We start from the raw sequence: 12122 nt of genomic DNA, 5'->3' as shown, positions 1-12122 counted from the left end.
GTAATAATTAGTAATCCTTGGTAAGTACAGAATGTAGTTCGAATCACTGGTGTGGAAACAGGCCCTTCGGCCCAACAGGTCCACGTGGACCCTCTGAAGAGTAATTCACCTGAACCCAATATCCTACCTTTTTATTATCCAATATTTGCCCCTGACTAATGCACCTAACCTGTACATCGCTGAACACTCTAGGCAATTTAGCATGGCCGATTCACCTAACTTTAAATCTTTGGATTGTGGGAGGAAACTGGACCCCCTGGAGGAAACCCACCCAGACATGAAGAATGTGCAAACTCCATATAGACAGTTGCCTGTGCTGGAATTGAAGTCAGGTCCCTGGAGCTGTGAGACAGCAGTGCTAACCACTGAGTCACCATGCCACCAATGCTGGTCTGCATCTATTATCTGTAGCCAGGAGACTGACTGGGATTCGCTGCTATTGAACTCACTAGACCTCGATAAAAACATAGAGGAGGTGTGTGTCATATGGCTTCAGCCAGTTCTATCGTTCCATAAAATCAGTCGGTATTCTACCTGCATTCCCATTTATCGTCCTTTCCCCATTGACTCCTTCCTCGACTCGTGTTCAAAAAAATCCTTATTTATCTTATTTTGAGAATACTCGACATCTGAGCACCCACAGCCTTCTGAGGTAGAGAATCTTAAGAGTCTCTGACAAAGTAATTTCTCTTCATCTCGATGCAATTCTGTGCAGATGGCCAGCTGCATTTCTGGCATGTTATTAGCAACAACACTGCAAAGGCATGTCATTGGCTGTGAAACGCTTTGGGAGGTCCTGACGTGGGGAACTGTATATAAAGGCACTTTGTTTTCGTGGCACACACTGCTTGGGGGGTTTGTTGTGTTGCTGATCCTGTCAGGTATGTAGTCTCATACGTGAAGATATTGCCATTGCAGTTTTGAGAGTTCTGATGCAACCGTACTCGTTTATCGAGGGATCAAGGAAGTAAGTTATTGTGACTGTGCTGCCCTTTCATTAAGTTCCTTTCCAATTTATCAAGCTTGAATTAAACTCTATATTAATAATATTGCTGAAATTTTGCTATAAGCATTTAAGAGCCTCTGATGAAACAGATGTAAACTCGTACGTCATGCACCACTGCTTCAATTTCATTTGTTTGTGTTTTACTTTCTTCTTTTTGTGAGTTTGTACTCTGTGATATTTGGTGTTTAGTGTTGTTCGCAGTTGGTCCCAGTTATGAGTGTGGGGATTGCCCCTTTCTTAGACGACTGCACTGTGAAAGAGTGAGAGGAAACAGGCAGCTGTGTTTTTCACCCGGTTGGCTAAGTAGCAGCACTGAACCAATCAGAACAAAGAAAATTACAGCACAGGAAACGGGCCCTTCGGCCTCCAAGTCTGAGTCGATTCAGATCATCTATCTAAACCGGCCGCCTATTTTCTAAGGATCTGTATCCCTTTGCTCCCTGCCCATTTGTGTATCTGTCTAGATACACCTTAAATGACCCTTTACCGCCTCTACCACCTCTGCTGGCAATGCGTTCCAGGCACCAACCATCTTCTGCATAAATAACTTTCCACGCGTATCTCCCCTAAACTTCTTTCCCTCTAACTTTAAACTCGTGACCCTTAGTAATTTGAGTCCCTCGCTCTGGGAAAAAGCTTCTTGCTATCCACCCTGTCTGTGCCTCGTGACTTTGTAGACCTCAATCAGGTTTCCCCCTCAACCTCCATCTTTCTAATGAGAATAAACCCTAGTCTACTCAATCTGTCTTCATAGTTAGTGCCCTCCATACCAGGCAACATTCTATTGAACCTCCTATGCACCCTCTCCAAAGTATCCACATCCTTTTGGTAATGTGGCGACCAGAACTGTATGCAGTATTCCAATGTGGCTGAACCAAAGTCTTATACAGCTTAACATGACCTGCCAGCTCTTGTACTCAGTACCCCGTCTGATGAAGGAAAGCATGCAATATGCCACTTTGACCACACTATTGACCTGCGTTGCCACCTTCAGTGGGAGAGCTGCTGATGGCCTTCTGCTCCTGTTTGCTTTTTTGTTGTCTTACCTGAGGTGCCCAAAATGATTGATTTTTAGACAGAAAACCAAAAGAGAGAAAGTGTTTCCAAACCAATATACGATAATTGACATGTCCAGCAAGCGATGATCAAAGTTTACAGCAGTCAACTTTGGCAGAAAGAAGAGTATCGTAGACTAGAATCATGGAATGATACTATCACTCTTGACCATTGTGCTAGCTGACTTGCTCCCAAGCAAGTAATGCCTTGACTTGAAAATTCTCATCCTTCCATTGAAATCCCTCCAAAACCTTACTCCTCCTGTTATCTCCTGCAGCTCCATATACCTCTGAAATAACAATTTCTCTCATTTTGTTGTTTTGTGCAATCTAAATAACAGTGAAGCAACTATAATTTAACCTGCTTTCAGTTACCTCAGTCACACATCTTGGGAATTATCTCCTTGCAACTTACTCCTTTGCTTTCTTCCTTTAAGGCTCTTGTAATAAAATCTAACTTTTCTTTATTGCTATCTATATACTGAAGTGGATAGGAAATTAGCTAGAGAGTTGTAGCAGTCATGGAATATAGTGTTCCAACAGTTGCTATGCCCAGTTCTGTGGGGGCGTGTTGCAAACCTTTGAACAGGTCACTTCAAAGATCACTAAACAATCCATTTCAGTAAATCAGACATAGTGAAAGGTGAAGATTGCTCACTTCAGGCTGGCCAGCCAAATACTTGGTAGTAGGGGAGGGGCTTCAGGCTGATAAGGTACTGTTGCAGCATGCAATAGGCAGTTAGGGCTTGCAAAAGCCCTCCAAGCCCGTATGTACTGGCAAGAATATTTAAAATGGCCCTGAGTGCCATCTGAAATGATTTAAGTTTAGAAGAACCTCTAGGAACCATTAATAGTTGAGCACCGGTTGGTTTTGGGATGAAAGAAGTCCACAGTATGCATTACTTGGTGAAGTTGAGAAATAGTTGATCTTTGAGAAACTAGAAGCGGGGAGGACGTGTCAGCATGGTGAAATTAGTGGTCTGTGAAAGAGCTGGAATTGTACTCTGAACAGATGCTAGTGTGCACCAGATATCCAGTGGATTGCACTTCCTTGGGAAGATATTGAATTACCAAGATGTGAGCAGTTATTGAGGCAGCAATGTTTGGAGTTTTGAACCCAAGTCTTACGGTAGATTTGGAATCCCTTGTAAAAGAAGCAGGGTTAATATTTGGTGACTCGCATTAGCATCCATGTCTGGAGGATCGCTGAGAAATCCATGGGATATGGCTTGTCTGCATGTGGTTGATGTGCTCTTTACAGTGTTTGCTCAAAGTTGTTTATTAATACAAATTAACTTCATGTTAATTTTGACTGTTAGCGTCTAATATATATGCAGTACAGATTTTTTTAATTCTGACTTTTTCGCGAAAGTTTTTTTTTCATCAAAACCCTTGAGTGTTGTGGCTTTATTCATGGCAAGGTTAGTCAGATCTGATTGCCTGGCAGAGCAAGCTTGAGGGGTCGAGTGACCTATTGTTGTTCCTTTTCTTCTTAATTTCATTTATTTTTCTAATCCACCTGTTCAGTGCTGTTATTACACATATCTGGAACAGGTGGGACTTGAACCTGGGCATCTCAGTGCAGAGATTGGGACTCTACCTCTGCACCACCAGAGGGCTCCAGCACTACTAAATAGTACAATTGTAAGTAACTGGAATATCAAATCTTGTCTGTTTCAAACAAAATATTACTGGTCCCTACCCAGAATGTAATATGCAATTATCAGTCACTTGGGGATCATACATTCTTAAAACATACCCCTTTGACCAAACTTTTGATCATCTGACCTAACTTGTTGCAATTGTTTTGTAATGTTCCTGTGCAAAACCTTGCAATTTTTAAACTATGCCAAACTCACTTTAAAAGTATAAACTATTGATATGATACACAGGTCACTTGGCCCACTGCTGTGCTGACTCTATGCACAAGTTATCCAATTGGTTCCACAGATCTCCCCACAAGTAGTCCTTAAGTTTTATTTCTCCTTTTAAGTGCTGTATATACTTGTTTCTCCTTTGCTAGTTACCGTTGAATCAGGCTCTCTCTGCCACATTCAACGAGTGCATCATAGACCTCACTGTGTTAAAACACATTCTAAAACCTGTAAAAACAAGCTTTCTGCTAATAATGCCCCACAGAAAAGCTACACATCATACCATTGGAAGTGATGAGCATATATAGGATTGTGCTTAGACACAGCGCAACAATATACAGTACCTATTACTTGATACAAAAACAGAAATTGCTCAGAAAGGTCCAGCAGGTCTGGAATCAACTGTGAAAAGAAATCAGAGTTCACGCCTCACGTCTGGTGACTCTTCCTCAGAACAGAATCTCTGTAACTGAATTCGCAAACCACTTATCATTTAATACTTGAGTGAAGAATTGAGCAGGTGAGCATGTTCTGGTGTAATATGGAAAGCACTGAAAATATTCAGAACAGGCAGCATCTGTGAACTGAGAAACAGTCAATCTTTCAGGGTTTAAAGCCATTAACCTGAAACATTGTTGAGAATCTATAAGTGAGCAATTCCATTCCATCCGCCAGCTGTTCCAGAACAATTAGGGATGGACTTGCCAATATTGCTCAAATCCCATGAAAGAATAAAAACACAAATAGGTTCTAAAATAACTCTCTCTGCTTGCAATCCCCCTCACATTGCGACTACATAGTTGTAGTCATCAGTTATCCATAATATAACAATTTGCTGTGAATGATGCAAAACAAAGGCTATTCAGTCATTGTGCTGGCTTTTTGTCAGCTGTATGGTTAGTCCCACCTATTAGCTCTATCCCTTGTCACTTTGAAGTTTTTTGTTCTTTTCACTTACATGATTCGCGTTTCAACATTCCTACCCCTTGAAAATAACATAACTTTGGAATTTTGCTGCTTGAGCCCACTACATTATTATTTCTTCTGTTCCAATTCAGGAACTGAGTTTGTAAAAATTATTGTAAATGCACATATGATGACTGCAACGTTTGAACCCTGTGCTATTTTTGTTCCAGTTATGCAAAAGTGAATTTGTGTTCTTCTTTCACCACCATTTTAGGTAGTGCATGCAGATGTGTACCTCTCTCTCGCTCTCTCTCTCTCTCCCTTGTAAGACACTCCTTAGAACCGGCGCTGATGTCCCATGCCTTTGGTCACCTGTACTAGTATCCCACCATTTCCTTAGATTGGCAGAAACCCAGTTTAAACAGAAAAGTAAGTCTCCTACTGCCCAACATTATTAAAGCTCACAGCTTTATTTTGGTCTTTGCACCTGCTGTACATAAGCTGTGCAATACTCTGGGGATCTGAAAGCACCATGGCCAATAGGCGCACTATACCCAGCAGTGATTATATTTGTGTAACGTAGTTTGTTAAGCAAATGAATGTAACTACGAGCTTTTCTTCCATATATTTACCCCAATCAGATGACTTAAAATGTAAAGTGATAACCTTGTGTACGCTGTGTATGGATGACATCATGGCTTGACTCTTTGTTTAAGCAGTTTTGTTTCCACGTCTACACCTCCCAATGCTTGTAGATCAGCTGTGAGTAATAGTGAGGCACCCCTCGTGTTTATATCATGTTAACATCTTTATGATTCAAGAAAAAGAAACTGATACACTCAACTTTTTTTTAGATTAGATTAGATTAGATTAGATTAGATTAGATTAGATTAGATTAGATTAGATTACTTACAGTGTGGAAACAGGCCCTTCGGCCCAACATGTCCACACCGACCCGCCGAAGCGTAACCCACCCATACCCCTACATTTACCCCTTTACCTAACACTACGGGCAATTTAGCATGGCCAATTCACCTGACTTGCACATCTTTGGACTGTGGGAGGAAACCGGAGCCCCCGGAGGAAACCCACGCAGACACGGGGAGAACGTGCAACTCCACACAGTCAGTCGCCTGAGTCGGGAATTGAACCCGGGTCTCTGGCGCTGTGAGGCAGCAGTGCTAACCACTGTGCCACCGTGCCGCCCACAACTTGTTCCCTGCATATCATGGACAGGCAATTCTCACACTGTCTTTGCAAAGTGGATGCTTGGTGAATTTGAACTGGCATTCCCCAGCTATTTATTTCAATCAGATCTTGAGATTGCTAACTCAGTTACACAGCTACTGTACTCAGAACAGGTGATAGCTATCTTAAAGGAGTGAGATGAGGAAAAATGACTGGATCAACAATGTTCCATCTATACCAAGCAACTCAACAATTTCTGCGTGGGCAGTCTGTAAGTTCATCACTTTTTAAACTATGCCTGTTCCGCCACTCAAAAGTACTGCAAGGATCCCACACTTGCTCACGTCAGCCAAATACCATGAAAAGAAATTAGAGAGTAACTGAGACAATCAAGCATGGTGACTCTTGGCTGTATAGTTTATTAACTCCCCTCTCAACAACACACCTCCATTGTCTTTGTGTAAGTACGGAGTGTATTTCTTTTTTTGTGACAGTATACAGTACTCGGACAGCACGTGTGAATCCTGTTTGAGATCCTATTTACCGGGAAGTTTGCCTGAGCCAGGTTTTGTTCCAAGGGATGTAGAGACTTCACTGCGTGTGATTAGAGTTTGTGTGATTATTGCTGGATTTGAGCTGGCTGCTCGCCCATTTCCTCCTCAACTGCCATTGCTAGAAGGGATCTTGAATTGCGAGTAGCAATGTAGTTTTGAAGCCAGCAGTAATATTAGGAACTTAGGAACACACGTAGGCTATTGATTCCCTTGAAGTTATTTCATCAATTGGCTCAATTTCAGATGGTCTGGATCCTAATCCTATCAACCTGCCTTCGTTCTGTAATCCTTGAAGCTCTTACCGAATTAATATCTATTAATTTCTTTTTGCCTCATGGGCTTTTTTTTTTAGGGGCAGTAGATGTCCAAATTGTTTGTACAGTGTGAAGAAATGCTTTTTCACTTTGCTCTTGTATGACTTGTCTCTAACTTTATGATCATGTACTCTTGTTCTGGCTCCTGCACCAGAGAAAATAGATTCTCGCAACTTTCCAGTCCCTGCACCATCTCAAACACTTCAGTTTAAGTGATTCCCTCAATCATCAGCAGTGCTGAAGGGAACTCAAGCCTGGTCCAGTCTATTTAACGGTGAAAAGTGTATATCCTTTTGAAAGCCTATCTTTTTTTTGGCAATGAAGATGACAGAGCACTTGGCAGAGAAATACTGCATTTATGTAGATGCTTTCTGATCTGTGTGTGCATTTCCTGTTTTAGAAATTAGGGTACGTTGCAGAAAGTCAAGAACTTGAGATTAATCTGTGACCTAACTTTCACCTTGAAGGTAGAATGGAATATGGGGACTTAATATACCCTTAATTCCAGGTTTTTATTGAATTCAAATTTTATTGTCTGCCATGGACAGATTTGACCTCTGGTCTCCAGAATGTTACGTAGATTTGTGGATTAGCAGTCCAGTGATAATACACTAGATCATCATGTGTGATCATTTCTTTACCAAAGGATTGATTGCAATGAATTTCTAGCTTACAGCAGGTAAGTCAGTAGTGGATCATGACCATCATCTTGTAAATGTCTCTTCCAAAGATGCTTGTGTACAAGGAGTAAAAAAGTGATCAAAAATCCATTTGTCCTTTTACACTTTTAAAGAAAGTACATGAAAACATGTTGCTCGGTTTTTATTGATTCTCAGTCCACTGTTCCATCGCAATTCTAAAACACTGTTATCACAATAAATGTGGCACATTACTATTCATTGTCAGAGATGTTATATCAGCATTTATTACATATCCCTAATCACCTTCAAGAATGTGATGCTGCTGCTGTCTGTGTAGTACCGGTGCATTCACAATGTTGGTAGGGAGGGTCTTCCAGGATTTTGACCAGTGACCATGAAGGAATGCTAATGTTGTTGCACATTGTAACGGTGTGTGTGACCTGAACGCTCCCAAAATGGAAGAGGTTGGTGTATCGTTCACACCACCGTCCCTTCTTTTCCTGCAAGTCATCCAATCACATACTGAACTATTCAGCTATTACTGTCAGTTGTGCCTCCATTACAGAAGCAGCCTCATTACCTTTCCCCATTTATCCCAGTTCAAGAACTCCCTCATAACAGTTCTTCTCTTTGTCCACGTATCATTGACATGGGCCTGTGCTTGCTCTGTCACTGCCTTTTTAAGAGGAGTTGCAGCAGGACAGTTATGACTTTCAAAACGCATCTGGAAAGTTTTATCTTTTTACTCCTTCCTGTCCAACCATCTCCATCTTAAACACTTCTACATGAAAAGGATGATAGGAGTATGGAATTCTCATCCACAAATAGCACCTGTTAATTTGAAATCTGAGAGTGCTAGATTTTTCTTGCCAAATATATTCAGGGATATAGGGCAAAGGTGATACCTTAGATTTTGGTCACAAATCAACCTTGATCTCAATGAACACAGAACAGGCTTCAGTGGCTGAATGGCTTCCTCCTGTTCCCATGCCTATATGTCATGAATAGTTAAGCTGGATCACACTCAGAAAATGAGCAGAATTTATCCATTCTGTCAAAAATTGTATGTTTGGTTGCTCTAGAGGTGTTTACCTAGCTCACAACTGTCACTTACTAGGTGGAGTAAGTTACCGTAACAATCCAAACCAGATCCAGTGTGCTGTGGTTCCACCTAGGGCATCTCTATCTATGACCGTTGCTAAATGAGCCTGTAGCTGTAGGGTGTAAGCTATAAGCTCCTTTTGTGGAGAGAGTTGAATATGACTTCAACAGAATATCAAGAACTTTAGTAATCTGTTCATAGTCTTATCATAGTCTTGTGTCTAGACTTAGAGTGGTCTAACCATGTTGGTTTCGAGCGCAGTCTGGCTATAAATTGATGACAGATTTTCCTTGCATAATACCTAGTATTTGGCAGAACCTCAGAAAAACTGTCCGCTTCTCTTGCTCTGTGTAAGCATGATATAACTGTGGTTGGATAGCTAACAGCTTGGGCAAACTGGATCAACACGCTGACTTAGTTTCCAGAGTGCAGCCTGTAAGCATAGACCCATTCCAGTTCCTCGTATCTTGCACGCTTCAAATCCTGGAATGTGAAAAATTCAGCTCTCATTCTACCCCTCTAGTGATAAGTTGTTGTTTTATGGTTTGTAGAAGTGGTTGGCATTGAAGGATGAGGAAGTTGGTAGATGAACTGGGAGGTAATTGAATGCCTTGGTTTGAAGGAGACTTTGTAAAGTGGGAAAGGATCCATGCGACGGAGGGCTTGAGCCGGAAACACACGCGGTACCGGAAAGCTTTTATCATGATGTTTACTGATGACATTAAATAAGGCGAAACTGGTTCCAACAGCAGGAGGGCCAGAAGCCAAAAACAGAGTCTTAAGTTATTCTGGAAATAGTGTGTATTGTTGCTACAACAATACAAAACGCTGGTGCAGCCACACTTGGAATATTGTGTACAGTTCTGGTCCCCATATTTTGGGAAGGATGTGGAAGCATTGGAAAAGGTGCAGAGGAGATTTACCAGGATGTTGCCTGGTCTGGAGGGAAGGTCTTATGAGGAAAGGCTGAGAGACTTGGGTCTGTTCTCATTGGAAAGAAGAAAGCTAAGAGGGGGTTTGATAGAGATATACAAGATGATCAGAGGATTAGATAGGGTAGACAATGAAAGTCTTTCTTTTTCCTATGATGAGGGGGCATAACTACAAATTGAGGGGTGATAGATTTAAAACAGAAGTCAGAGGCAGGTTCTTTACGCAGAGAATGGTAAAGGCCTTGAATGTCTTACCTGCTAATGTAGTCGACTCCTCCACATTAGGGAGATTTAAACAATCCTTCGATAGGCACATGGATGATTTTGGGATTGTGTAGGGGGACAAGCTGAGAATAGTTCACAGGTCGGCGCAACATCGAGGGCCTGTTCTGCTCTGTATTGTTCTATGTTCTAAAGCAAAGAGTTAAATGCAAACTATCTTTTACATTGAGTTGTGATCTACAATGCATTGTATCAAAACTGAGGTATTCAATAACAGATTTCAAAATGTCATTGGATCAGTTCTTTCTTGAGAAAAGAGCGGAAGAGTCGTATTGATTAGATAGCACGACAAAATAGCTGGCAAAAGTTGAATGGGCTGAGTAAAGTATTTTTCTGATTCTTTGTGCAGTGTAGGAATAGCTCGGGTGGGAAAAAAAATTAAGTTAGAGGGTAAGGTTGGTGAAAGATTACAAGGAGATGATAGGTGCAGCTATAAGAGTCTGTGTGCACAGGATGAAGATTTAACTTTAGGAATGGAAATAATAATAGTCATTTCTTTTTCAGATGCCTGCCTGTATGACTGTGAAACAATGGAGGAGATGGATGATCCTACTGATCTCTTTCACTGCTTTGATAACATCACTGAGGTATGAATACTCAAGTTCAAGAATGCTTCATCTTTTCTGTAGCTCTGTAGAATTGTCTGCTTTCCATTGCAGCAGAGATGGGCACACAAACACGTGAACCAATTGGAGACCTAGCCAAGAGAAATGTCGCAACTTAAGGTGCCGTGGAGGAAATATGGAAGTCGAGAAGGAATATGTCCCCTAGTTTTGATTCTCTGTGCTTCCCCTGTCCCCGCCCAACCAGGAATCCAGCAGCCAGCCTTCAGTCACATTGACAGCATGAATTTGCAGGTTTTCAAGTCAGGAAGCTAACTTTACCAGGAGGATGTTGTGAAGGTTGCCTCCCAGCTGACAGCTAAAAAATCACCTCCATTGACACAGGACCTCATCGGGGGGGATAAAAAGACCCACAAACTCAGCTGAGATCCCAGTGCCCATATTGGAGCACAGTCGACACTGTGAAAACCCAACGACTGAGCCACCGTGCTGCCCTGCTAGGAAGCCCATGAACTTGAGTGATTTTATTTGGGGGAGATATCTACTTCCAGGTTGTAGGAATTCCGTTTTTTTTAATAACAGCCTCTCACTCTTGCTCTCTCTTGCGTTCTCACTCTCTCCCTTTCTCGCGCTCTCTCTCACGCGCACACTCTCTCTCTCTTTCACTTTCTCGCGCGCGCTTTCTCTCTGGCTCTCGTTTGCTTTTGCTCGTTCTCTCTCTTTCTCTCTGGCTCTTTCTTGCTTTCGCTCTCTCTCACTCGCTCTCTTGCTCTCTCTCGCTCTCTCCACCTAGCTGCTTGTGAAGATCAATCATAGCTGAGTAACTGATTGATTGAAAGTCCCAGGTTTCAACCTTCCAGTAAAAACCTGGACAATCCTTGACAATGGTCCAGGGAAGATATGGCCACTTGCGATGCAAGCAGACCTCAAGGAACAGCTCAGAATTTGAGCAACATCCTTCTCATATAACCTGTCGACTCTTTTTAAAAGAAAATCATTTGCAGAGTCTGGAGGACCTGACAGACAATGCATAAATGAATAATCTTTAATAGCACTCAGTTCATCAATTCTTGTGGCGTTGACCATCTGATATTTACATCTACTTTTCAGTTCAACGCAGATTTGGATTTGAATTTGAATATGGACATTGAAACATCAGACTTACCTTGGAGTCAGATCAATGGAGACATTTATTCAGGTAATCACTTGTAAATAAACTTGTGAACCAGGGAATTGGAGCAGTCACCTTCCTGTATAAAAGTGAATCATTGGGTAATATAATTGAGGGAAGATTTTACTGGGCTAGTGGGAATAATTGAATAGCTGTATTTACAATGATGCCCTCAGCTTTGTCAGGAGGATGAGCGTTCAAGATCCACTCCCATCCTCAAGTTAGACTATCACTGCTGGGCTCTGCGGAGGTGTGATGGCATTTGGCATCCTAGCATGTTTGAAAGAAGAGCAAATTAATTCCAGCTCTCGATACCATGGACATCATTATCCCTCCATCTGATCACCCGGCGCAGGTTACTGTGCTACCTGACTGCATGCAAATAGCCGCTTACTGAATTAGAGCACTGCAGAAAGTACTTGTTGCCCTGAGATCTGAAATGATGCGAGAAGCTCGGTGAATGTGGAATATTCCTAGGTGATGGATGTAGGTTTGCTCACTGAGCTTGAAGGTTAATTTCCAGAAGTTTTGTCA

The 12122-nt window shown here is 41.8% G+C and overlaps 1 protein-coding gene across 3 annotated transcripts in view; it reads left to right on the top strand.

Annotated features, from left to right (window-relative positions):
• The window catches only part of atf6b (activating transcription factor 6 beta), a 99891-nt gene that overhangs the window by 20764 nt on the left and 67005 nt on the right, over positions 1-12122 (top strand). For 2 of the 3 annotated variants that reach the window (XM_043678193.2, XM_087979296.1), the window contains 2 exons: positions 10359-10441; positions 11528-11615. In XM_043678193.2, coding sequence (XP_043534128.1) covers positions 10359-10441; positions 11528-11615 — 171 coding nt within the window. Of the gene's footprint in view, positions 1-887; positions 968-10358; positions 10442-11527; positions 11616-12122 lie in introns of those variants that run through there. The other variant, XM_087979295.1, reaches the window with a different exon arrangement.

This window comes from Chiloscyllium plagiosum, unplaced genomic scaffold (assembly GCF_037043375.1).
Source record: "Chiloscyllium plagiosum isolate Xiang-an unplaced genomic scaffold, Cpla_swu_hap1 HiC_scaffold_35, whole genome shotgun sequence".
Taxonomy (NCBI): domain Eukaryota; kingdom Metazoa; phylum Chordata; class Chondrichthyes; order Orectolobiformes; family Hemiscylliidae; genus Chiloscyllium; species Chiloscyllium plagiosum.
Note: the sequence above shows the minus strand (reverse complement) of the source record. Positions and strands in the feature narration are given on the sequence as shown.